This window comes from Cervus elaphus, chromosome 15 (assembly GCF_910594005.1).
Source record: "Cervus elaphus chromosome 15, mCerEla1.1, whole genome shotgun sequence".
NCBI classification, from domain to species: domain Eukaryota; kingdom Metazoa; phylum Chordata; class Mammalia; order Artiodactyla; family Cervidae; genus Cervus; species Cervus elaphus.
In genome coordinates, this window is record NC_057829.1 from 66,012,464 (window position 1) to 66,038,007 (window position 25,544).

At 49.5% G+C, this 25,544-nt stretch overlaps 2 protein-coding genes, 1 non-coding gene and 1 pseudogene across 4 annotated transcripts; 2 read left to right on the forward strand and 2 right to left on the reverse strand.

The window, feature by feature from the left end:
- Nucleotides 1-2,839: 2,839 nt before the first annotated feature.
- On the reverse strand, nt 2,840-5,148 carry LOC122708554 (annotated as a pseudogene).
- A 2,272-nt stretch (nt 5,149-7,420) lies between these two features.
- Nucleotides 7,421-7,527, forward strand: LOC122709702. The gene has a single exon (XR_006345676.1). It is a non-coding gene; the product is annotated as a U6 spliceosomal RNA (small nuclear RNA).
- A 1,229-nt stretch (nt 7,528-8,756) lies between these two features.
- On the forward strand, nt 8,757-11,880 carry ELOVL3 (ELOVL fatty acid elongase 3). The gene is made up of 4 exons (XM_043926981.1): nt 8,757-9,075; nt 9,959-10,090; nt 10,743-10,894; nt 11,151-11,880. Exons 1-4 carry the CDS (start codon nt 8,975-8,977, stop codon nt 11,576-11,578), a joined length of 813 nt encoding a protein of 270 aa, XP_043782916.1. The 5' UTR covers nt 8,757-8,974; the 3' UTR covers nt 11,579-11,880.
- Nucleotides 11,881-12,600: 720 nt separating this feature from the next.
- Nucleotides 12,601-23,880, reverse strand: PITX3 (paired like homeodomain 3). Of its 2 annotated transcripts, XM_043926980.1 has the most exons (5): nt 23,621-23,880; nt 21,978-22,097; nt 14,406-14,539; nt 14,028-14,230; nt 12,601-13,521 (listed from the first exon to the last, which is right to left on the reverse strand). In XM_043926980.1, the coding sequence occupies exons 3-5, from the start codon at nt 14,521-14,523 to the stop codon at nt 12,934-12,936; spliced, it is 909 nt and encodes a 302-aa protein (XP_043782915.1). In that variant the 5' UTR covers nt 14,524-14,539; nt 21,978-22,097; nt 23,621-23,880; the 3' UTR covers nt 12,601-12,933. The 2 variants fall into 2 exon arrangements, with proteins under 2 accessions (XP_043782915.1, XP_043782914.1); XM_043926979.1 differs by lacking the exon at nt 21,978-22,097.
- Nucleotides 23,881-25,544: the final 1,664 nt, after the last annotated feature.

A 25,544-nucleotide genomic window follows, 5' to 3' on the forward strand; every position in this document is an offset into this window, starting at 1 on the left:
GAAGGGAAGAGGGTTCCCTGGGTTACGCAGCCGGCTTTCACGCTCCAGGGAATCAGCCAGAAATAGAGAGATAGAGATAGAGAGACTGAGAGAGAGAGAGAGAGAGAGAGAGAGAAAGCAAGAGAGAGAGAGAGAAAGAAAGAAAGACAGACAGACACGGGGACCAAAGCTCTGATGGAGCAAAGGTGTTTTAATCAACATGGAGTGGGCATATATACTGTCTTACAAGATAGTTATTCTCAGCAAAGATAAAGATTAAAATTCCAGACTTACAAAACACAAGGCGATCCCTGTTAAAGACAGGAGAGGGTACTTATCACCATAATGAGAAACTAACAAGGGAAATGCCTGGATTCCCCAGCCCTGGGAAAGGCATGCCTCTCCTCTTAATTCCTGAATATTCAGGAATTAATAAGGGCCAGAGGTTTCCTGACAGATCAGTAACAGCACACGGGAAGCCTCCTGTTAAATGCTTCCTGACAATAAAGCAAATTTTCCTTTCCACCAATCTTGCCCCCTCATTGGTTTCGAACAGTAAGCAGCTGAACCCCACTTTCACTTACACAAACATACATTTTTATACATAGATGATATATGAAAAGATCCACAAGAAACTAGTAATTGTGGTTGCCTCAGATACAACTGAGTGACTGAGAACGCACTGGGAAAGAGAACTAAGGATAGGAATGGGAGAGAGAGAGTTGATTTTCTCAGTTTACTTTTTATTCCTTTTCACTTTTTTACAACTTACTTTAATTTCGTGTGTGTGTATATTTGTAATGGAAAAAAATGTCATTGTGTCCTCTATTCTGATTGATTTCAGAACACTTTCTGGACATGGAAAGAAGAACTGTAAAACTTGGTGTTAGCTGTGGGAATAGTGGCTCATGTTCCCAGTGTGATTTGCCAGTAGTCAAAATTACAGAGACAGAAAGTAAAACGGTGTTTGTTAGAGTCTGGAGGTGGGGGAGGGAATGAGGAGTTACCGCTTAATGGGTATTGAGTTTCAGTTTTGTGAAATGAATTCTGGAGATGGGTGATGTTGATGGCTGTGCAACAACATAAATGAAATTCTTACCATTGAACTGTGCACTTAAAAATGGTTGAGCTGGTAAATTTTATGTGTATTTTACCACAGTAAAAAAAAATGGAAAAAACCCACAAGACAGTTATTAACATTTTAAAGTACAAATATATAGAACTTTATAATAACAGAAAAAGAACTATTAATGACAGTGAAGGATAAGTTAAGGTTTTCCCAGATTTTAAAAGAGCCTAAAGAACTTATTGCTGTAATAGACACGCCCTACAAGAAATGCTAAACAGTTGTTCCAACTGAAACGAAAGGAGAGTAACTAAAAACTGTACAAAGAAATAAAGAACACCAGTAATTGTACCTACATAGTTAGGTATAAAATCCAGTACTGTTGTATTTTTGGTTTGTAGCTTCTCTTTTTTCCCTATATGATTAAAAGACAAATGCAAAAACAATTATCTATGTTAATGGGCACACAATGCATGCATATGTAATTTGTGACAATAACAACATAAGGAAGGGAGAATGAAGCTATGTAAGAGCAGAGTTTTGTATACTATTGAAGCTAAGTTGGTTTAATTCAAACTAGATTATTATTAACCGAAGCTGTTACCTCTAACACCCGGCCACTAAGAAAATAACTAAAAGCAAAATCAGAAAAAGAAATGAGAAGAGAATCAAAATAGTGCACTAGAAAAAAATTAAACACAAAATAAGGCAGCAGTAGGAACTTCCCTGGTGGTGCAATGGTTAAGACTCTGAGTTTCCAATGCAGGAATTGATGTTCAATCCCTGGTTGGGGAACTAGATCCCACATGCCACAACTAAAGAACCTGCATGCCACAACTAAGACCCAGTGCAGCCAAATAAATAAATAATTTTTTTTAAAAAGATAAAGCACAATAGAGTCACCCCAGAGATGTTCCTGTGTGTTCAGATTGCTGAATTTCAGTGTACCATCCTTGAATAAACAAAATACAGTGTGAATAGAAAGACTCATCACTGCCACCCCCACCTTTTTCTAAAAATAATTCATAAGAAAAAATCGTTAATATTTTACATAATTAGTTTCACCCAAAGTTCACACATGGAAGAAATAGCTAAGACATAACATAAACTCTCACTATGAAATCACAATAGAATCTGATATATTCTGAGTATTTGCAAGTTGGGAGAGAGCCTCAGAGATTATATTACTCATCCCCTCACTGTAGAGATGAGGTAGGTCACTGAGGCCCAAGAAGGTCAAGTGTGGGACCTTGGGGTCTAACCCCAGGGGCAGAGCCTGGGTAGAATGCAGGTCTCCTGAAGCCTAACTCAGGGTGCCCTCTACTCCTTCCTCTTTATCAAAAGTAAAACATAAAATTCACCAAATGATAAAGTGCACATGCTAATGTGGGTAAGTTAGGAGCTTCAGTCGTATCTGACTCTTTGTGACCCCACGGACTATAACCTGTCAGACTCCTCTATCCATGGGATTTTCCAGGCAAGGATACTCAAGTGAGTTGCTTTCCATGCCTTCCTCCAGGGGATCTTCCCCACCCAGGGGTTGAACCTGCATCTCTTACATCTCCTGCATTGGCAGGTGGGTTCTTTACCATTAACTGCCACCTGAGACACCCCACACAAGGTGCTGCAGATTAGCAATTTGGTCCTGCAATGTGATTCCTTTAGCCATCAGGCAGGTATGTAACCCACCTTGGAGTGGGAATTTTTCACACGAGATTGTTCAGCATTCTGAGGGAAGACTCGTACAGGTTAAACACGGCTTCTTCATGGATTCAGGAAGATTCTTCATGGCTCTTAGCCTGTGGTGGGAAGGCGGTCAGCTGCATAGCAGAATTCCAGTTTCCAAGCAGCACTGTCAACTGTGTCCTGGCTTCGAGTAGCACAGCGATATCTGTATGGTGCATGCAGGATAACCTTTCTTCATCCTGTCTTTCCCCAAAGGAGGGCCTGTTGGATTAATCATTCCTTCAACAAAATGGTGAATGGTCCACACCAGTCTGAAGTTCACTCCTAGGTGTCCCTACTATATTGATATAAACCATAACCATTGTGAAGAAAGGCATTAGCAGACTAGGCCTCTGCGGTCTCTGGTGTTGGTCACGGGAAACTCGGCCTGTCAAAAGTTGGTATAATGTTGGCCTTTTGGCTACAGTTTCTTGCCCCAGGGGAAATGTCTATTTTGCAAGCCTCCTCGACAGCAGTATTCCCACTCAGCTTTCATGGGTAACCACTTCCCTCCCCAGGTGTAGTAGGCAACGGTGTTGTTCCAGGAGCCTGGGTGATCTGGCCTGGGTCACACAGAAGAGTCAGGCCCTTCTGGGTGTCTCCAGGTAGTGCCTTTAACAGGTAACCACCAGGGAGCATCTGTTACTGCCTGTTGACTATCAGACTTCCTGTGCTCAGTCAAAGCCAAAGGAGTCAGCAAACTTCTCGTGCTCTGTCAAATAGCTGGTTGAGTTTACAGCTTCTCAAATTTAGCCTTACTGACTTCATAGGCGTCCCTGTAAAAAGCATCAATAGCAACTCTCTTCACAGACGCTTCTCCATCCTACTTTATCTGAGGATCATCAGTGCCCATTGTAAATACTCTGGCAGGGATGGGGCCATCTTGGTGGGTAAAAACAGCGGCTCTCCGGGCCTCTTGTGAGTATAGGTGTGCAACCCCATCTGCTACCGACCCCGGGGCACTGGGGAGTGCCCAAACTGCCTGAGCCTGTGAGAAATACCACGCCCAGGCCTCTTTGCCTCCCACCAGCCAGCCTGGGCCCCTCATCAAAAGCAGAGGCAACAAGAGGATGAGCTAGATACAGTTTTTGGTTTTTTGTTTTGTTTGTTTTTAAAAAACCTTAGATTTTCTTTATTCATTGGCCCATTTCTACAACAAATACATCCGAAACATTACATAATAAAATTATTTACAACATTTCCAAATGAGAAGATTCTTTCTGCCCTCCTACTGCTGTTCACACACAGTACTTCCACAGCACATCATGAGATTACCCTGTACTCTAAACTGCTTAAGAAATGTGAAAACTAATAATGTAATCTCATTAGCTCTGCTCAACATGTGGCAACATTTTAGAAACCTTGAACTTCATCTTGCAACATCAAAAGAGTTCAACAACTGCTTTCCCCATTGTACTTTACAAAATAGGTTGCAGGGACTAGAAGGACCACATTGTCAAAATAACTAACTGTACAGAAATGGATTTAAAAAGTCACAACAAAACCACTTTTTATAAATTTCACACACATTTACAAATATCATGTTGTCATCCAACTTGTTTACTTGGATTTTCTTTGCTTGGATTGCACCACATTGGTTTTGTCTTTAGCAGAGCTAGAGGCTAAAGCAGACAGGATGGCTCAGTATGTCCATTTTTCATATTCTCAGAAGCCACAAGCCAGCTCTTCAGTTTGGGCATTTCTTTGGCTTGAGTTTTGGACTTTTCAATTACCTCTTTGGGCTCACTGTTTTGTCCAGAGACTATGGCAGCATTTGCCTTGAGTTCTAACCTGGGAACAGACCCCTGTAGTGCTGTGGCTGGAGTTTCCTTTGGGACCAAACTCTGTGAAGGGCCTGGTGGTCGACTTGAAAATTCTGGCTGTTTAGGGCCTGAGTTTTCCAAGCAAATTCCTTGTTTTCCAGGTAATGGCTGCTTATCAGCCTCCTCCAGACCAGCTGGGTGAGTATCTGGAGTGTTTGGATTCTGCTAACTATTTTTCTTCTACCAACGGGTTTTCTTCTTCAGTTTATTTGCATTGATATTATTTTGCTTATTGTTTACTCCAAAATTTCCTGCAGAGATATCACTCTGCAATAAGTTGACTAACAATGGGTTTGTTAGTGTGACATCCTTATTGACTGGGAAGCCTAGATTCTGACCACAGAACATCTGATTTCCACTGGGTGCACCAATGAAAGGTGCATTGAAAGGCATCCCATGACCTGAGAAGTGGTTTCTGGAGGCACTGTTTCCCTGCATGGCCTGCACATGGGGGTCAGGGAAGATGATGCTTTGTTGCATGCTAACATCAGGCATCATCTGAGACGAGCTATCATTATTTGCTATAGTAGCAGGATCACCATGCTGCTGGGCCATACAGGTATGCGTGTGTGTGTGTGTGTGTGTGTGTGTGTGTGTGTATAAATTTATTGGCTGTGCTGGGTCTCATTGCTTCACGGGCTTTTCCCTAGTTGTGGTGAGTGACGGCTACTTTCTAGTTGCAGTGCACAGGCTTCTCATTGCGGAGACTTCTCTTATTTTGAAGCATAGGCTCAAGGGTGCACGGGCTTCAGTAGTTGTGGCACATGTGCTCAGCAGTTGCAGCTCCTGGGCTCTAGAGCACAGGCTCAATAGTTGTTGGGCCATATAGTTTTAAATATTGTTTTTCTTTCACATTACTTTGTAAACAAGGTTTTGTGTTTCTCCATGTTCTGGCAGTGGCAAGCTGTTTTATAATATTAGTATTTAATAATTTAAGCTTTCATTAGGGGGTTGTTTGCAGTTTTTTTGAGTCCCAATGATGTAAGTGTTTTAGTATATATAATTTTTTTTTCTTTTATTCTATTTCACTGGGTTTTAAATTCCTAGATGAGAGATTGGGTCAAAGAAAGCCAGTTGGCTCTTGCCAAATGTTACCAAAGTGTGCCTCTAGAAGGATTATTACCTGGCCCCTAGACAGGTGTGAATGTATCTGTTTCCCAAAGCTTGGACCAGCGTTGGGTATCTAATTTTTACTTGGTTTAATGGTTGTTAATTGGAACCATACTATACTTATAGTCTTTAATTTGTATTTCCCTAATTACTAAGGAAGTTGAGTCTTTTAAAAAATAAATATATTGTTTATTACTTGTTTATCCTGTTAGGTGCCTACTCGATTCAAATCAACAGACATTCTGAAGGCCCACTCTGTTCTAGGAGCTGTGTACAACCCTCAAAGGGGCAGTGACCTAATAAAAATGATCCTTTGGAATAGGGTGGGGGAACCAGGGTAGTATAGGAAATATACCACTGGACTATGAGAGAACTCCCCACAGTATCCTTCCACTGATGTTATCTGACTTGTATACTGACCCCAACCTTGTGAGGCAGGCAGGCAAGTATGACTCTCAACATTTTTTTGATGAAGAATGTGAGTCTCAGGTTAGGTAACTTGCCTAAAATCACAGGACTGGTTAATAATGGACAGGCATTTGAATCCAGGTCTTGTAACACCTGCGTGGAATTCTTTTCTTTTTTAAGAAGTGTTTTTTTTTTTTTTTTTTTAATTAGTAAAGATCTCAACAGGTGGTCACACCTATGTTCCTTTTATTTTTTTTAATTTATTTTTTTTTGGCTGCATGTGCGGCATGTGGAATCTTAGTTCCTAACCAGCCTGCTCTCCCTGCATTGGGAGTGCAGAGTCTTAACCACTGGCTTGTCATGGAAGTCTGTAGGTGGAATTATTCTTGCAATGAGCATTCTTCTGTTTGTTCATTAATCCATCAAATATGCACTGATCACCTTCTGAGTATCAGGCTATGTGTGAAGTAATCCAGAACCACAAAAGGTTTTAAGCAGGAAAGTAGCATGATCCAATTTAGGTTTTAGAACCTTCTTTTGGATGAGAGGACAGAAGGAAGTGGTTTTCAAAGTATGGTTTGAGACCACACTGGGTCAGAGGGGTCTTCCAGGTGGTGCTAGTGGTAAATAACTCACCTACCAATGCAGGAGATCTAAGAGATTAGGGTTTGATCCCTGGGTTGTGAAGATCCCCTGGAGGAGGGCATGGCAACTTACCACTATTCTTGCCTGGAGAATCCCATGGACAGAGGAGCCTGGCAGGCTGTAGACCACGGGGCTGCACAGAGTCAGACATGATTGAAGTGACTTAGCATACATGCATGCACTGGGTCAGTGGCTCTGGGGTTGGTGATAAGCCAGGTTTGGGTACTTTTTTTTTTTTTTCTCTAATGCAATAGAAAGTGCTATATTAGAGAAGGAAGTGTCAACTAATTATGAAGAGGTGCTGGCTGTAGTAACCAGGAGAGAGATGACACAAAACAGAGACAAAGGGAAGGACTTGGAAGTCATTGAGCTAGTATGGCAGCCCTTGGCTCAGACAGTAGCTGAGAAGTGAAACTGGAATTCCTACCTAGGTCCTCTGGCTACAGAGCCTGTGGGCTTACGGCACATAACCATTTATAGCCGCTTCGTGATTTTTAATATTTTGTATTTATTTCTCTTAGCATTTGTTTTGCATATCTCCATCATGTCTCAAACTGCCTTCAAGTCCCTTATTTTCATAAATTCTAGGACAGAAATAAGGGACAGATGAGTAAAGTCTTAAAATTTTTAAAATGTTTATTTATTTGGGGCTGGGCATACAGGCGTGCTCACTTCGGCAGCACATATACTAAAATCGGAACAATACAGAGAAGATTGGCACGGCCCCTGCACAAGGATGACACGCAAATTCGTGAAGTGTTCCATATTATTAGGGCATCAGAGGGCAGACACACTGAAACCATAATCACAGAAAACTAGCCAATCTGATCACACGGACCACAGCCTTGTCTAACTCAATGAAACTAAGCCATGCCGTGTGGGGCCACCCAAGATGGACGGGTCATGGTGGAGAGGTCTGACAGAATGTGGTCCACTGGAGAAGGGAATGGCAAACCACTTCAGTATTCTTGCCTTGAGAACCCTATGAACAGTATGAAAAGGCAAAATGATAGGATAGTGAAAGAGGAACTCCCCAGGTTGGTAGATGCCCAATATGAGATGTTTGGATGGCATCACCGACTCGATGGACTTGAGTCTGAGTAAACTTCGGGAGTTAGTGATGGACAGGGAGGCCTGGCGTGCTGCGATTCATGGGGTCACAAAGAGTCGGACACGACTGAGCGACTGAACTGAACTGAACTGGGTACACAGGCAAGGAAAAAGTAGATTTGATTAGATAAGCACAGACTAGGGAAGAATTGCAGGATACTGAGAGATGCGCAGCACCTCCTCTTCTATAAACCCCTGGCAGTCTCCAGGAAGTCTGAAGACAATAATCCCAGAAGCCCAGAGGGTGATCCCACTTCCTTCCCAGGGTTATTACTGAGTATCAGGCTGGAACCGTCAGGAATTCAGGAAACTGTAAAGAAACAACAGCCTCAACAACCAACTCTCCAAACATCAACACCAACTACCTCAACAATAAAACTTGTTACAATTCATCTCCCTCCCACTTACAACTGCAGACCAGAAGGAAGCAGAAGGGACTACGGGAAGGGCTCTTTGTTGCTCCTTCCCCTACCGGACCCATCCTTATCCCCAGCCTGGTTTTCCCAGGGTCTCCGGGAGGCGGGAAACAGACACCCTATCTCTGAATGGGGGCACCAGAGAAACGGAGGACACCTTCATTCTCTCTTCATAGCCAGATAGATCAGAACTGAAACCAACAGAGGCAAAGGTTATAGTTGGCAGTGCCAGAAGCCTGTCACATCCCAGTAACTCCAAAACCACGGCGGCTAAACTAAGCAGGTCAGAGATGAGGTGTTGCGCGAGAAAAAGATGGGAAGGTGGGCGTGGCGAAGGTGTAAGCTAGTGGGAGGCTTCTGGGGCGTTGCCCTAAAGAATGACCAATCAGAGAGCGGATTGCCGCCCAGGGGCGGGACAGGGGCGTATCTTTGTCGCGATTGGATGAAGGCCGGGAGCAGGGAGGGGGCCGCGGCGCGCCTAGAACAGCTGCTTTGCAATTTCGCGTTATAAACTGCAGTGGCCGCGGCTGTGGAAGTCGGCTGCACTGCAGCGCACGTGCCTGCGTCTGAGGCTCTGGCTTGCCGGGGAGTTCCTTGGGTTCTGGGTCTAGTTAGTCCTGTCCCCAAGGTTCTCTCCATCCTCCGTCCCCTAACTCTCGTCCAGCTCCCGACCTCAGCGTCTGCAAAACGAAATGGTCACAACCATGAATACCTCAGATGAAATAGAGCAGATGTTCCAGCCCTACAACTTCGAGCTGTTCCTGGACATGAGGCCCTATTTGGAGGAGTACTGGTGAGACCTGTAGAAGGGAAAGGGCCATGTTAGGGGCCCAACTCTGATGACCGCTATTTGGAGGGCTTGGTGGAATGGGGGAGGGCGAGACAGAAAGCCCACAGAGATTTTGCTAAGGAGCAAAGATATTGGATTCCCCAGTACTGGCTTCACGTTCCTGTTGTCCAAGGTACAGGTAGTGTGGCACCTCAAAGAGGTTAGGTCTGGAAGAAAGGCAGAAATAAGAGGACAGGATGGAGAATTTGGGAGGAGACAGAAACCAAGGGGGAAAAGGTGTAGTGAGAACTGGTCTCTGAAGAATGGGGTTGATCTGAACTCCTACTCCCACCCACCTTAGAGACGACTCTCCATCCTTTGTGGCTGCATGTGTGCGCAGGCATGCATGTGCTGATGCCTGAGGACTGCCCTTCACAGTTATCATCTTGTTCCTCAAGTATTCCATCATCCCTGCTGTGGAGGAGGCAAAATCTGGGTACCCTTCCAAAATTTCCTCAGACTTTGCCCTAGAGCCCCTCAGAGCTCCAGCCAATTTGCCATGACCAACCAGGCAGAAGTTGTTGCCACATTCTTTGTACATCACAGCCTTGGGTTGCTTCTAGAAATGGACCAGCAGCTGTCATCCACTCCCAACCCCAGGAACCTTGGTTATAGTCCTGTGTAAAGTACTTTACATATATTAACACTGTCAGGAGAGGAGTGTTATTCCCGCCTTACAAATAAGGAAACTGATGCTCAGAGAAGGAAGTAGGTTTTCCAATGTCACACAGCTAGTAAGTGGCAGAAGTAGGATTCCAATCCAGAGCACTGACCTGGAGATAAGAGTGGACATTCCTCTAACCAATTCCCACCCATAAGCCCATCTGCTCTGCCTTCTGCCTGCCAGGACAACCTCATTCGCCATAGCTCTGATCTACCTGCTGGTCATCTTCGTGGGGCAAAACTACATGAAGGCACGGAAGGGCTTCAACCTGCAGGGACCTCTCATCCTTTGGTCCTTCTGCCTTGCAGTCTTCAGGTAAGACTCTCCCCACTCCAACCTATCTTATAGACCCCAGACCCTCATTCTATCCCTAAAAGCTTTCTAAAAACCTCAATTGCATCAACTGCCCAATTTGCCCCCTAACTCTCTCCCTGTTCTGTTCTCTCAGCTCTGACTCCTCTCCCCAGGTTCCACCCTCCTGTTTTCCTTCTTCTCCAGTTCCTAGACTAGTAGTCTCTGCTCTCTCTCATGAGACCTTTTGTGCTCATTGAGTTTGGATACTTCCAACAATTTCCCCAGCCTCTAATACTCTCTGCATCTAACACTCTCTCCCAAGACCTTCCAATAACTTCCCCAGCCCCTTCGTCCCATATTCCCCCCAAACTCCTCTGATCACCCCCATCCTGCCACCTGTCTCCTTCCAGGCTCCTACCCATCTTATGAACCCTATCCCCTAGCTCAGTTTTCAATCTCAGCCTCTAGCACTCCCTGGTCCCTCCCCAGCCCTCATGTCTTCTATCTTCTAGATTACTGGTTGGCTCTACCAGGTTGGCCTTGGGGAGCTCAGAAGCTGTAACCCCTTTGGAAGGGTGGGGAGGTGGTGGAACTTGGATCAGTGACTTGACCAGGCCAAGGGTGAAGGTGCCTGGGAATGACCCTTACACCCTTTTCCTTTGTTCCATTTCAGTATCCTCGGGACACTGAGGATGTGGGGCTACATGGGGACCCTGATAATTAGGAGGAGCCCAAAGCAAACTGTATGCTTCTCCTCCTTCACCAGCAGTCCCATAATCCAATTCTGGTCCTTCCTGTTTGTTCTCAGCAAGGTCGTTGAACTTGGTGAGTGGCAAGGCTTTGTCTCTCTGGTGTCCAGTCAATTGCATCCATCTTCAGGCCCTCCCCTTGACCCATCACATGGAGAGTTCCTTCCCCGCCCCTGAGTCCTAAAAACACTTCTCACCCAAGCCCCTCTTCAGATTCTCTGCCATAAAGACCCCTCTCCCTGTCCTGAAAATTCCCCATGTGCCCCCACATCAAGTTCAGAGGGTGGTCCCAACACTAGGTGATGTGTCAGCTATGACTCCTCATCTCCCAGGAGACACGGCCTTCATCATCCTGCGGAAGCGGCCACTCATCTTTGTGCACTGGTACCACCACAGCACGGTGCTGGTGTATTCCAGCTTCGGATACAAGAACAAGGTGGCTGCAGGCGGCTGGTTCATGACCATGAACTTTGGTGTACATGCCGTCATGTACACCTACTACACTCTGAAGGCTGCCAAAGTGAAGTGCCCCAGATGGTTTCCCATGCTCGTCACCAGCCTGCAGATCCTGCAGATGTTTATAGGAGCCATTGTCGGTATCCTGGCTTACATCTGGAGACAGGAAAAGGGATGCCATACCACAAAGGAACACCTCTTCTGGTCCTTCATCTTGTATGCAACCTATTTTGTCCTCTTTGCCAAGTTCTTCCACCAAAACTACATAATGCCCAAGATCAAAGCCAAGACCAAGAGCCAGTGAATGGTTGGAGAGGAAGAAACCCTAAGCCCTCTCTCCTCCCCAGGGGACTGAGGGACTGAGCTTAGGTTTGAGGGAATGATTAGGAAGCCTTTCCTGTATGGTTTCCCCATGGGATGTAAACTCCAAGGTGGCAGGAGGTGATGACAGTCAAGTAGTATCACCCCTGGGGTGGGGATGTGATCTAGTACTTTGATGTTTCTGTTGTTAATGTGAAGACCAAGCAGGCCCTGTAATGGGGTGGGACTAAGGAGGCTCCCCCAAACTGAGTTATTTATGTTTCCAGAAATCTTTCTCCTTCTTGCTCTGTTTGTTTGTTTGTTTGTTTGTTTTTTCCCCAGCACCGCCCGGCTCCGAGAGGACGAGGGCGGGAGGAGGGGCCTGCAGACAGACATTCCTCCCAGCGGCGCGGAGCCCAGCCCAATTCGACCCTCTTGCCGCTCTGTTTTTTAATTAAAGATTCCAACAGGGTTTTTCAGAGTTTGGGGATTTACGGGAAGGAGGGGACTGCTGTGATGGAGGAGGGCTGCTGGCAGTGGGATGATCAGTGGGTGAGAAGCTTACAACAGTGTATGGAAGGCTGAGAGTCACACACAGAGACACTCAAAAGAATCCTAGGCCTGGTAGGCACTTAATAAATGTCTGTTACAGACCAGAATTTTATTGCTGTTAGAGGCAAAAGCCCCTCGTAGGAACAGTGAGAAACAGATGCGCAAAGGTGGAGTAAGTTTCTAAAGTCGTAGGCTTCCTAAGTTGCAGCATTGACACTTGACTTCAAAAGCTGACCTTCCAGTTATCCTCCATGAGACCACGAGGCGGCGCGGCAGTACCAGCTTTGTCCAAGCCATACACATCTACACAGACACACACGCTTCGTGCGCCGCTTGGCTCCGGGAATCCCCAGGCTTCTCCATCCTGGGGTTGAAGCTCTAGAAGCCTGGACCCGCACATCTTTCCTGTAAACCCAGCTCTCCTTTAAAAATGGGGAAGGATGAGGGGAGGGAGCTCAACCGCAATTCTGAATCACCAGGCCTCTGACAGTCCGCGCACGTTTATTTCATTTATCTTTGAAAACCAGGGAGAGGGATTCTGGAGAAGGCGAGGTGGGCCAAAGGTGAATTGGCCCCTGGGGAACTGGTCCCTGTTCCTGGCCTTAGTCCCAGGGTCTCGGACTAAGGGCCCAGTCCACCCCTCAAGCCTGGGAGTGGGGGCAGGCTCTCTCCTGAGCCGGCCGCCTCCCCAACCCCAGCTCTCCTCTCAGACCCCGAGGGTGGGGGCAAGCCAGTCAAAACGACCCCAGTCCGTCAAGGCCGTGCATTACCGCCCCACCCTCAGGGATGATCGACCGGCAGCGCCCTTCAGACGGGCCGTTCCACAGCGTACTGGCACGGACTGAGGTTGGCGGCCGGCGGCGGCCCCGGCACGGTGGGATAGCTGAAAGAGGCGTGCTGTTTGGCCTTGAGCCTCAGGCTGGCCAAACTCGAGTTACACGGGTCCCGATATACGTAGGGGGAGGAGGCGGCGGCGGCGGCTGCGGCTGCGGCCGAGGCGTAAGGGCAGGACACGGCCCCCGAGGACACCGCGGCCGGAGCCAGCCCGGGGGGCCCCCCGCCTAGGCCCTGCAAAGCCCCGGGCCCAGGCACGGTGCCCGGGGCGGTCGCGGCCGAGGGCACCATGGAGGCGGAAATGGAGCTGGGTGGCGAGAAGACGGGCTGCGAAGCCAGAGGCCCCACGTTGACCGAGTTGAAGGCGAACGGGAAGGTCTTGGCGGCGAGCGGCGGGCCGAGGGCCTTGGGTGGCCAGTTGCCGTACGAGTAGCCGGGGTACACCTCCTCGTAGGGCGGCACCAGCCCCCCGAGCGGCGCCGCGAAGCCGCCCTTGCACAACTCCGCCTGCTGGCTGCGCTCGCGCTTTCTCCACTTGGCGCGCCGGTTCTTGAACCATACCTGCGGGCGTGGGAGGAAGGTCGTCAGGGCCCGGACCCCCAAGGCGGCTGGTGGACCGGTCGCCCAGGTGGGGGTCCAAGCGGGGTCCGGGGCCGGGCGGAATATAAAGAAGATGAGGTGGCCGGAGACGAGAATGGGTGGTGGAGCAACGGCACGGGCTGGGGGAGGAGCGCATGCGGGAGTCGGGGGTGACAGCATTGGGGAGGTGGAGAGGGCAGCAGGAGGGGGTCTAGGAGAGGTGAAGAGAAGGACCAGAGATAGTGCCAGGGGAGAAGAAGCGCTCCGTCTAGGGTGAGAGGGTGGAGGAAGAGAAGAGATTGGAGGTTGATGGAAAGAAGGCCGTGGGGGCAGCGGGCCTGGGCGAGGGACGTCGGGTTTTGGGTCGGAGGAAGGGGCAGGCAGGGCACAGGCTGCCGTTTCCGAAGCTGCTTGCTGAGCGGCCCGCGAGAGGGAGGCCCGAAGTGGAGGGGAGGGTGGTGGTGGAGGGCACCTGCGGGGTTGCGTACCCGCACGCGGGCCTCGGTGAGGTTGGTCCACACGGCGATCTCTTCGCGCGTACTCATGTCGGGGTAGCGGTTCCTCTGAAAGGTCGCCTCCAGCTCCTGCAGCTGCTGGCTGGTGAAGTGCGTGCGCTGCCGCCGCTGCTTCTTCTTCAGCGAGCCGTCTTCGGGGGAGCCGCCGGGCAGCGAAACCGAGGCCTTCTCCGAATCTGGGAGTCGGGGTTGGGGCTGTCACAGCACATCCTTGCCTGCGCGGATTCCCTGGCTGCGGGGACTTCCTCCGTGGGGCCCTCCCTCACTCGCACCCGGGCTCCCACTCCCGGGTCCCACCCGGTTAGGGATGGAGCTTTTATTTCCCCCACCCCCAGAAGGGGGCGCGCTCACCGCTGTGCTCTTGGCCCTTGCAGCCGTGTTCGGGGAGTGGGGGGTGGGGGGTGCCAGCATCTGACAGCGAGAGGGCCGGGCTCCGGGCCTCTGCCTCGCTCAGCAGGCCGAACTCCATCAGGGGCTCGAGAACTCTGAAGGTAAGAGAAGACCCAGACCAGGTTAATGGGAATAAAATCTCCAGGTTATCTGGTTCCCAGTACAGAAGTGTTTCCTCATCTTCCCCTTTCTCGGCCACCGACATAAAGCTACCTCTTTAATCTGAGATGCCCTAGGTTAGAATGGGGAAACAGCAGCCTAAGTGGAGAAAGGTGCATACTCAGAGGTTTCATACGCAGTTATACACACTAGACTTTGATTTGTTCCATGCTGGGCACCTAGAACCCTGCCTGGTGCACAGTTGGTGTTCAATAGATAATCATTGAATTAATGAAAACCACACTATTGCACATTGCATACCACATACCACATACTTAAAAAATTAAATTCCCTCTCACACGAATGCCCAATATCCCCATAAACTCAAACGTACTTCTCAACCAGCCTGAACCTGTGTTATTCACTCTCCCGTGGGACGGATTTGATTTTGAACCAGGCCTGATACTTTCCCTGTAAGGAGAATCGCTGCTATCATTTCTGAGTACTGACTATGTGCCTTCACCTCATTATCTCTCCTTACAAGAATGGATCAATGTTAGGTAGGATCACCCTTTTTTAGGCATGGAAACTGAGACATGAAGTAATGATGAAGATCACAAAGTTTGTAAGTAGAGGAGGTATGATTTAAATCAGGTCTGTGAGATTCCTAAGATAAGATTTTGCTTGCTTTTTCAAACTGTGTTCTTTGGGGTCCCCCCTGCCCAGCAAACTCCCTCAGGGACTGGAACTCAGGGCTAACCTCAGGGATAGAAATCTAGCCTGATCTTACTCAGGTCAGCTTCAACTAGGGCAGCCCTGCTTTTCTCTGTTTTATTTATGCTTGCTGGAGAGACTTCATTTGAAGAAAGGGTTCTAGGTTCAAAAACAAGTTTAAGAGTCTTGTCTGCTTCTGAACATTGCATCCTACGAGTCACCACTCTCTCCCATGCCTTCCTGCAGTCCCACCTCAGGCTGTGGGTGTAGGTTTCTTAAAAGCCGCTTCTGACTATTACTCCCCATGCCAAATCTCACCTGACATTGCCCAGGAGCCTGCCTGGGTCCTCCTCCAAGTCTCCCCCTGCAGGGTCCCCTTTCCTGTTAGCTCTCCCAGGCCCCCTCTGGTGGGAGGAAGGGGAAGGGGCACTAGTGGGGCTCAAGACTCCAGATGCCTCTTGGTCAGAGGAGAACCAATGGAAGCTAAGGACCAAGGAGCAGGGGTGAAGAGCTATGTAGGAGGAGCCCATCTGCCTCCCCATTAAGAGGGACTTAATGCAGGGTGTGCAAGGTGGCATTAATGTGGCGGATTAGCCTAGATAGAGACGTGTGTCACTTGGCTGCTCTGAATTGATTAGGAGCCTTTCTCAGAGAGGCGCAGATGGGCAGTGGCCTGTATTTGTACATGGTAATGCCCCCTTCAACCAGCTCAGACATGACAGCTGCCCCCCCCCCCCACGCTAGTTTGAGTGGGACAGAGGTCAAGGCCGGAGGCTGAGAAACAGTCCCTGTTCTTTCCACAGGCAGAGAGGACTAGACCTTGGACCCTTTCCGAGGGTTGGAGAAGCAGGGCTGAAGGGAACCCCAGGAAGGAAGGAGAGAAATCAGGCCAGGGATGGGAGTGCTCAGCTTCCCTCCCCTTCCAGGTCAGAGGACAGAGTCAGAGGCATAGGACTGGGCTGATGATGCTCCGATAGAAGGGAGAGGCCCTTGGGAGGGACCTGGAACAGCCTAGACTAGTAACTCTTCCCAAGTAGCTGTGGAGGCTTAGGTGGAAAAAGGGGTGCTGCGAAATCTCTTCATACCCTAAGATGCCCTCAAAATTGCAAACCACACCCCTGATTTCTCCAGAGGGCCACAGGAGCAATGCAGAGCTGGGAAAAGAAGGACAGTTGGGTTTGCCTGTAGGAAAAGCTGAATTCCACCATTGCCATTCATCCTTCCAGTCTGCTTTGGCTCCAGACTTCCCATTTTCCAAACCCCCCCTTCCCCCAGCATTCCATACCTGTGTCTTGGTTTCACCCTTTATTTCAGCAGAGGGAGGCAGGGTGAGGAAAGATAAGGGCCAGAATAAAAGACGAGACTGAGAAAGCAGAGTTCAGGCTGTGTGTTCCCAAAGACAGACAGACACACATGCAGACAAATACAGGCCCCCACTCAGACAAAATAAGCACTTGGACTTGGAGCTAGAGGCATACACACACACACTCTCTCCCACACATGTGCCCCCACATTCAGGCAGACAGACACACACCGTCACACAGTCTCCTCTCTCTGTGACAGGGACAGCTGCCTCGGCTGTTTTGGAGCTAGCCATTATCCCCCCCTCCCCCTTCCTGGCCCCTTTGAACCTCAGCTCTTAGTCCCAGGAACTAAGGACTCTGTGGGGGAGGAGGAAGCCCGAGGAGCCAGTGAAGTGGTCTCGCTCAGTGGCTGCTGGGGACAGCCTATTTGGCTGAGTGGGGGGAAAGTATGAGAATGCTGGAAAAATAGGATGGGTTAGTGGTGGGGGCAGAAAGTGATGAGCTCCACCATCCCGCCCCGACCCGGGAAAGTAATCTGGTATACCCCAAAGAAACTAAGTTTAGATTCAAAAGATCTGAGTTCATGTCCTGGATCCTCAATTTACTAGCTGTGTGTCCTTGGCAAATTACCTCTCTGGGCATGTTTTTTTCATCTGTAAAAGTAAGATTATAATTCCTTCTCTACCTCTCTTCACTATTGTGAAGAGGTTAAAATAAAACATAACATTTAAAAACGAGTAGGGGTCAAACTCTATCCAAGTTTTTTTCTCACTTATTGAAATGATGTTTGCACATCATTCTATTCATTCACCTTCTATGAGCTGGGCATTGAGTAAGGTGCTCAGGATAGAGTCAGAAATAAGGTATAGTTTTTGTCTTTGCCTTTGCTTGCTTCCCTAGATTGTCTCCCAGTGAAAAATTGCTCCGTGAATAAAGGTGAGTATGCTGCATTTTAGAGAGGGATGCATGTATGTGTTGTGAGCACTCTGTTTGAAACATAAAAGAGGGCCCGGTCAATAAGGAAACAGCCACATGGGTGGAGTAGCCCAAACTAGGAGCTAATTTGGGGACCCGGAATGGGTAGGAGAGGAAAGAATGAAGGCTTCAGACTCTTGACTGCGTTAGTAATAGCAGCAAGAGGAAAGGCGGCTGAGAAGGGCTCTGCCTCTGAAGCTGAGAAAGCAGGAACACTAATGCCAGGCAGGCAACAGAGAAAGAGAGGGTGGGGGCAGAGGCCTCTAGCAGATTGTGTCCGGTGGGCTGGTCAGGCAGAGGCTGGGGGCGCCAAGCTGTTGTCTGAGCTGGAGACAGGCTGGCTGAGGATTAAGCTCCCCCAAACTGCTGGAGGTTGGGAAGCTGGGGAGTTGGGACTGCAGCCAGGGACTTCCCCTCACTCAATGGACAGGGATAAGCAGTAGGTCTAGAAGCCACAGGTTTGGTTGATGCTGGTAGGATATACCAGGAAAGACCAGAGACAGTCAAGAGATAACAGTGGCCCTGAGTCCAGCTTTTGGGGTGGGCCTCCTGGCCCACCCCAGCCTTTCTGACACGCCCTGCAGGGGATACATGGCCCAGCCCCGCTGGTTTCAAGGTGGCAATCCCAGCCCTAGGGAGAATAGAGGGCTTGCAGGTGACCTTTGACTCTGAAATACAGCATGGAATTATAGGAAGCTGACATGGACCGCAGTAAGAACAAAATATCCAAGATAATTAAAGCGGAGAACAGAGACTGCCCCAGAGCAGAGAGGCTACAGTGGGGAGGCCATGGTTTCTAAGGGACACAACTTATGGCAAGAAGGTAACTTCCATGTGCACCCACTTTTGTCCTGAAGACAAACGGCAGACCAGGGCCACAGCCAGAGAGCCCCCAAGTAGTTGTAAGTCCAATGTCCAAGGCACAAGGTACACCCTGGAACTGAAATGGGAGAAAATCTTTTTCTTGCAGAGACTGAATGAAAAGGAAGATAAGAGGGGATGGAGTTGTAAAGCTGTAGCTCAGCTCAGCCAGCAGTAAGTTAGTGAGTAGGTATAAACTAGAGCCCTAAACAGGATGGAACCTGAAACTAAAACTGAGGCCCTTAAGTGGACACAGCCTCATGTACATTAGGGATGCTGAGCATCCACACTGTCTGGTCTCCTGAGTTGCTGTGAGCAAATGAAAGCAAAGGAAGACAGCCGTGGACAAGGTTCACAGCCCCAAGAGGAAACCCTAAGACTCAGGTGGAGGCATCAATGATTTGATGCACTTACTTTATCAAGGGGTAAATCAGGGATCGGGCTTCCCAGGTGGCTCAGTGGTAAAGAATCTGCCTGCCAAGCAGGAGATGCAGGTTTGGTCCCTGGGTCAGGAAGATTCCTTGCAGAAGGAAATGGCAACCCACCCCAGTATTCTGGCCCTGGAAATCCCATGGACAGAGGAGATACCCAAGAACGATAAGGGTACAAGACCCTAACTTCTAAGAGCCTACGGTCTGGGGAGGCAAACAGGGCACAGGATAAAATGATGGACTGCATGGGCCTGATTCTCAGATGGTGGAAGCTCAGAGACATAGAAGCCCATGTAAGGTGGCATCAAGTTTTGGGGCTCAGAGAATGTAGCACCTGGCTGCTCTGGAAATTAGAGAGGCAGAGAAGGTGGCAGAAGCTTCTAAATAAAAGAACAGTAGGTTCAGAGGGTAGCAGGGAGCCTAGCTTGGCCAGGGTCTCAGTGGGGGCAATGCGAGATCATCAGAAGAAAATGGTCAGGCTGAGGAGGCATCCAATGAGGGGCAATGGGTGGGGGTTCAGATTTGATACCATGTAGGCTAGAGAATTCTCAGCTTTTCTATGAAAAAATCCCCTAAGACTAGTAAGAGAGAATATAGTCTGGAAAACTAGGGGCACAACCTGAAACAGCTGCCACCAGTATGAAATTTCTTTGACATCTTCAGCCTTATGTTAAAATTGGAAGCAAATTTTGCATTCTATCCCACATTCATGTTTTTTAATTATTTATTTTAATTGGAGGCTAATTACTTTACAATATTTTAGTGATTTTTGCCACACATTGACATGAATCAGCTACAGGTGTACATGTGTCCCCCATCCTGAACCCCCTTCCCACTTCCCGCCCCATCCCATCCCTCAGGGTCATCCCAGTGCACCAGCCCTGAGCACCCTGTCTCATGCATCGAACCTGGACTGGCGATCTATTTCACACATGATAATATACATGTTTCAATGCTATTCTCTCAAATCATCCCACCCTCGCCTTCTCCCACAGAGCCCAAAAGTCTGTTCTTTACATCTATGTCTCTTTTGCTGTCTTGCATATAGGGTCATTGTTACCATCTTTCTAAATTCCATATATATGCGCTAATATACTGTATTGGTGTTTTTCTTTCTGACTTACTTCACTCTGTATAATTAATACAAAAATAATATTTTCTCTCCAAATCTCCAAGAGACATCTTCAAGTGACATCACCACACCAGGAAGATAGACCCGGGGTAGCCTGCAGCATCATGCTACTCCCACTCCTATACTGCCCCCCCAACCCAATACTGAGAAGCAGTGCTCCAAGCAGTGGGAGTCACTGGAGGCATGTAGGTGAGGGAGTGACATAAAGGCAATATCTTTGGGATCTTTTTTTGGCAATGATGAGCAGAATGGATTGGGCAGGGGAGAAATAGGAAAGGGGAAACTATTAACTGACAGATGAAAAGTAAAGAAGGCCTCAGGGGAGGAAAAGTAGTGGAGAGAGTTCTAAAAGTGGCTTTCTCACCCCACTGTCTTTTCTTCTGTATCCTTGTCACTCAAAATGGGTCCCCGTCAGTGACCAGAGACTAGACACTCTAGATATTCCCAAAGCTCAGGACCTAGTTGCCATCTTCAGGTTAGTTGCCTCCCCTACATGCTAGGAAGCATCACTTAGATTGAATGGAGAAGAAAAGATTTGGGTGGTGTGTTTCTCTTATGCTCATCCCCAACTTAGCTCCAGCTTGCCTCCCCTGCCCTCCATTCCTAGACCTGGGTTCTGGGCCCACATTCACATCCTTGAGCTGGAGGCAGGCAGGGATCAGATAAGGATATTTGGTCTGAGAGAGTAGGCATTTGGGGAGTTCCCTAGAACTCTTCTCAGGGAGGGACGGGGATAGTGGCTGGCATCTGAAGCCTAGTATAGGGTGTCCCATCTGTCACTGAGAATCTTCCTGTGGCTGGACCACAGATGCTAGCAGGCTGATCTAAGGTTTGAGATGCACCCTTCCAAATGAAGATTCTGTACTTACAGTGGACCTACAGTTGGGCATAATAATACCAATAATGTTTCTTATTTCTGTGTTGCCTCTCCATTTGCAAGGGGGCTTCCAAGTACATGATTTCATTGAACTCTTAGGACCACCTTAAATGCCAGGAATGACCATTCCATTTCACCTCTAAGAAGATAAATTTGTCCATGGTTATAGAGATTGAAGAGGTTCTAATCCAGTTCTCCTAAGACCAGGCACTGAGCTCTTGCCACTCCTCGCCCCCTCCACCCCAGCAACCGTTTGTGGCTCCGACATGCATTGATCCTTCCAAGCCCTGAAGGGATTCCATTTCTACTTCCTGCCTTTACCACCTCCCTGGAAATGAGCTCGGGAAGTTTGCTGCCCACTGTGTGCCAAGGAACATTTTCCCATTCATCCTGTGCTTGCATCATTCCAGTTCTAAGAGGCCCCCTCATCTCTGGTTTCAGGATCTGGGAAGCAAACAAATCTGCTTATCTAGGTCTTTCCTTATTTTGTGGATTTCCATCCTATCTCACTTTTCAGACACCTAAACTTTCAAGTTTGCTCTCTCCAGCAGCCCCTGGCTCCTCCTTCTGCCACCATTCTCTGACCCTTCACTAGGTCCATGACATTCTTCCTAAGAGCCAGTGGCCAGGCATGCAATCAGCTAAACAGCTTTATGCAGGGACAAGAGAAGGTTCTGCCTTTTGTTTCCAGTCATCTTTATTATAATGCCATTGCCTTTTTGGCAAAAGCAGAACCTAGGGTTATGGTCTTCAGAGAACCACCTGTAATGCCTTCCCTATTCCGTTCTGACTCAGATCCCTTCATTTCACCCATAATTTCAGTGTTTTCCAAAGACAATAGGAGCACAAGCCCCTTGAAAAGGGTATCAAAATGTGATGGGGGGGGGTAACTGGGATGTGACTCTATATTTATCAAAAAGGGATGAGGGACAAAAGAGTTTGGAAAACAATGTCCTAGCCAGTGATAAGTGAACTTTAAAATTAAGGAGTGGAGGTGGGAGTGTGGGGAAGACGTATGGGGAGGGTGGTGAGGGTGAGAAAGGTTGGAACCCACTTGTTTAGATTACTCATTGCTGAACATATTACCCTGCACTTGTCCCCATGAAACTCGGTCGCCAAATGAGCTGTTTGCTTACTTACATAGATCAGGAGAGTTCCCTCTACTTTGTTCCCTTCAGCTTAACTGGGTTCTGGTTAAAGAGTTGGAGTCAGAGTGGGCGGTCATTGTATGGATCCAAAGAAATCAGGGCCCTCTCCCAGCTGTAGGAAAAGCAAATAGGGTAGTTGGGTAGGGCTGAGACATCCTTCCCAACCAGAGATGGAAGGCAATCTGGGTCCCATGTTGGATCCCAGTGTCTGGATCCCATGTGTCTCCCTCCCATCTCCTCTCAGCCACCAGGGTGGTGGGGAGATTGGTGGGACTGAGGAAGCAAAAAGGGAAACAAGACCCCAGCATTTGCTTTGCTAAAGGGCTGCAGTTTTCTCTTTGGGCCTGGGCTCCTGCCCACTGCGAGAAAGGAGACTCTAGCCTGCTGAAATCCAGGCAGAGTCGGGGGTGGGGTGTCTGGTCAGCTGTACTGGAATTAGGGGTGACTGAGTTTGTGAGGGAACTGAAGCTGTCAGGGGCTTGTGCTAGGCTCCTCCTTGCCCCCCCCCCCCCCCTTGCCCTTTGTGAGTCATTCCTTCCTTTCCTTTCCTACCCTTGGTTCCCACTAGCAGTCCCAACCATTGGCACCCTCTCCACAAATCTGGATTCTGGAAGTCCGGGGTGATGCTCGGAACATATCTAATCTGGGTTGGAGAGGGAATGTCTCCGGGGGCCACTCCAACCCAAGGCCAAGTATCAGCCTTCACTCTCCATCCCTGCTCCCTGCCCCGCAGCCCCCAGCAGAGAGACAAGTTTGCAAAGTGTGAGCTGGGATTCTAGGCAACCCATCACAGCGAACCCCACCGTACACGCAGCAGCTGGGCAGGCTCTGCGGGGTAAGTGAACATGCCACTCGGCCAGGGACATTCTGTACACCGCTGCCCGACACAGCGCCTGCTCTAGAGAGACCAACCTAGCTTCCCCGGACATTCTGTCCGCTCTGAGAACCGCGCGCGGTGGACATTCCGTCCATTTCCCTGGCTTTCCCAGGTCGGAACCCATCGGGGCCCTGACACCCCAAGCGGACCCGCCGGACCCGCCGTCTGGTCACTTGGACTACCCAACCTCGGCCTTGCAGCCCGCACAGCGGCCATCTGACACGGTCGCTGTCGGGTTCTCACAACACGGCTCCTATCCCAACTGCAAAGCAGCTACGAAGAAAAGCGTGTGCGACTAACGCACCCCTGCTCCCAGGCCCGGAGTCTGAGACCCAGCCCGGGGGCGTCTGGCACTGCCAACTGCCCCTTTGCTGGCGGCCGCCGCCAGCTCCCCCCGCTGGCCACAACCCCTTTAGCTCCCGGGCTGTCGGCCCCGTGCCCGGGGATCCCAGGGCGCTTCCTGATAATTGGTTTCCCAACGCTACGCCGCTTCGCAGAGCTCCTGTCCTGACCTCATGTCTCCGACTTCTCTTCGGATCCCTCGAGTCTTCCCATTCTAGGTCCCCCGAGTCCTGGCTCTAAGTTTCCCCTTTTCTAAGTCCTGGCCCCAGGTCTACAGTCCGTTCTCCCAGTCTCGACCTGTTCCCCAGGCACCGTTCCACAGTTCAGCCGCCCTAGGTCCCGTTTTAGGGGTCCCTAAGTCCGGCCATGGCCCCTCTGCCCGGCGAGCCCCTGGCCCCGCATGGTCAAGCACTCACAGTGAGTCCCGCAGCAGGCAGACTCCCGGCAGCGGCGGCGGCGGCCGCAGTCTGGAGGGCAAGCAGGGGCCAGAGGCCGGGCACCCGGCCGGGGTGGGGGCCGCCCCCCTGCGCCCGGGGCCGCCGCTCCGCTCCGGCGCTCCCGGACTCGCTGGGAGAGAGTAAGCCTCGCCGCGGACTGCCACCCCCCGCCGGCGCCCATTCACTTTATGGCAGCCCAGGGCGCCCCCAGCCCGCAGCGGCTAGCCTCGCGCATCGGGCCCCGCCCCCTTCCAGATGCACTGTCGGGGCTCCACCCTTTCCAGCTGTGAATGTTCTGGCCCCGCCTTCAGGGGAGGGGTCCGGCCGGCGCGGCGCCGACAGCCACGCCCCCTGGCCAATCGGAGGCGCTCCTCAGCAACTGGGCCACGCCCCTTCCCACGTGGCTGAAACCGCGCTCGCGAAGAAGTGCGTGAACTGGGTATCCCCACAGAGCTCGGGCGGGTCGGCTGCGAGATGGGGCCAGGCAACCACCCTGAGCGAAGTGGAACGGTGCTGGGGGATAGAGCCAGGTGGGGGTGGGGGGCAGCGCACGGCCCGGGAGAGGCCGCGGGGTTTCAGCACTCAGACTTCGTTGCCGCTCAAGTTTCGGTGATTTTCTCCACTTGTCGCTGTCTGTCTCTCTGACCTTTTGTCTCAGCTCCAATCCTCCCACTTCTCGCCTTTCTTTTTTTTTTTTTTTCTTTCTTCGCCACCACTTTGCTTCTTCTGTTTATCTCACTCCTCCGTCCCCTGCCACTTCGAAAGACTAATTTCTGTCTCTGATGCTCATTTTCTTTTTTCCCTTGCATCTTTCTCTCCTCCTCCTCTCGGCTGCCACTCCTCCCCAAGCCCTTTTTCCCTCTCCTCCAAGAGAGTAGCTCCGTGGAGAGAGAGTTTGGAGTGAGATAAATTAAAACAGGATTCTAACCCTGCCATCAGTTGCAACATTGCCAAGTGACCTTGCACAAGTAACTTAACTATGATTCCCTTATTCTCCACCCACCCTGTAAAATTAAAGGAGATTCTAGCTGAATCTCAGCGTTTGGCCTGGGCACTCTTCAGAGACCTGGGCAAGTTCCCTGTCAGTCTGCTCTCTTATCTCACATAGTCTATGTTCTCCCAGACTTATCAAGGCTACCTTCTTCTTGGTGATACCAAGTTCACTTCTGTGGGCAAGGTGTGGCCTTGGTGCTTGCAGGTTAGGGAGTTTCAAGGGATAGGACAGATTTCCTAAGGAATATGTGGAGTCAGGTTGAGTTGCTAGGGTGTCCCTGAGGACAGATTTCCTAAGGAATACGTGGAGTCAGGTTGAGTTGCTAGGGTGTCCCTGAGGGCCCTATTACATAACATACTCCTAAGGTGAATCTGATGGTCATGCCTTTGCCTAAAACCCTTCAATGGCTCCTGTTTGCTGTCAGGATAAAGGCTAAGCTCCCTTGCATGGCATAGAAGAGTTTCAGGACCTGATTCTGTCTTAATCTTCAATCTCCTTGGGGTTTCCTGTATATCTTCAACAGTAAGATATTTCTAACCATTCTTCATTTTGCCAACTCCTACTCACCCCGCTAAGCTCCACTGAGGCCTCATTCTCTCTGGGAAACCTTTCCTGAATTCCGAGGTTAGCCAGAAGTCTAGCCTCTTGCTCCCACAACCCTCCTTTGTGTAGATCTTTTACCCTACCCATCATATTGAAGAGATCAGTTTATGTATTGTTCCCTATGATGCTAAGATTTAGGGGGGAAAGGACCGTATCTTCCTCATTTTTCTATTCCTAGGCATTATGTAGACACTCAATACTAAAATCTAAGAGGGAGGTGTTTTGCTTGGTAAAATGATGGAGGTTAGAAGGGGCTGGGGCATTGTCATTTCTCTTCTCCTCATCTCTAACACACAATTCCATTCA

Bases quoted from the DNA above. Each gene is read 5' to 3' on its own strand.
- ELOVL3 (XM_043926981.1), top strand. From the start codon at position 8,975: ATGGTCACAACCATGAATACCTCAGATGAAATAGAGCAGATGTTCCAG. The intron at 9,076-9,958 runs GTGAGACCTGTA...TCTGCCTGCCAG, and splicing joins CCCTATTTGGAGGAGTACTG to GACAACCTCATTCGCCATAG. The intron at 10,091-10,742 runs GTAAGACTCTCC...GTTCCATTTCAG, and splicing joins TTCTGCCTTGCAGTCTTCAG to TATCCTCGGGACACTGAGGA.
- PITX3 (XM_043926979.1), bottom strand. From the start codon at position 14,523: ATGGAGTTCGGCCTGCTGAGCGAGGCAGAGGCCCGGAGCCCGGCCCTC. The intron at 14,231-14,405 runs GTGAGCGCGCCC...CCCGACTCCCAG, and splicing joins CAAGGGCCAAGAGCACAGCG to ATTCGGAGAAGGCCTCGGTT. The intron at 13,522-14,027 runs GTACGCAACCCC...CCACGCCCGCAG, and splicing joins TCACCGAGGCCCGCGTGCGG to GTATGGTTCAAGAACCGGCG.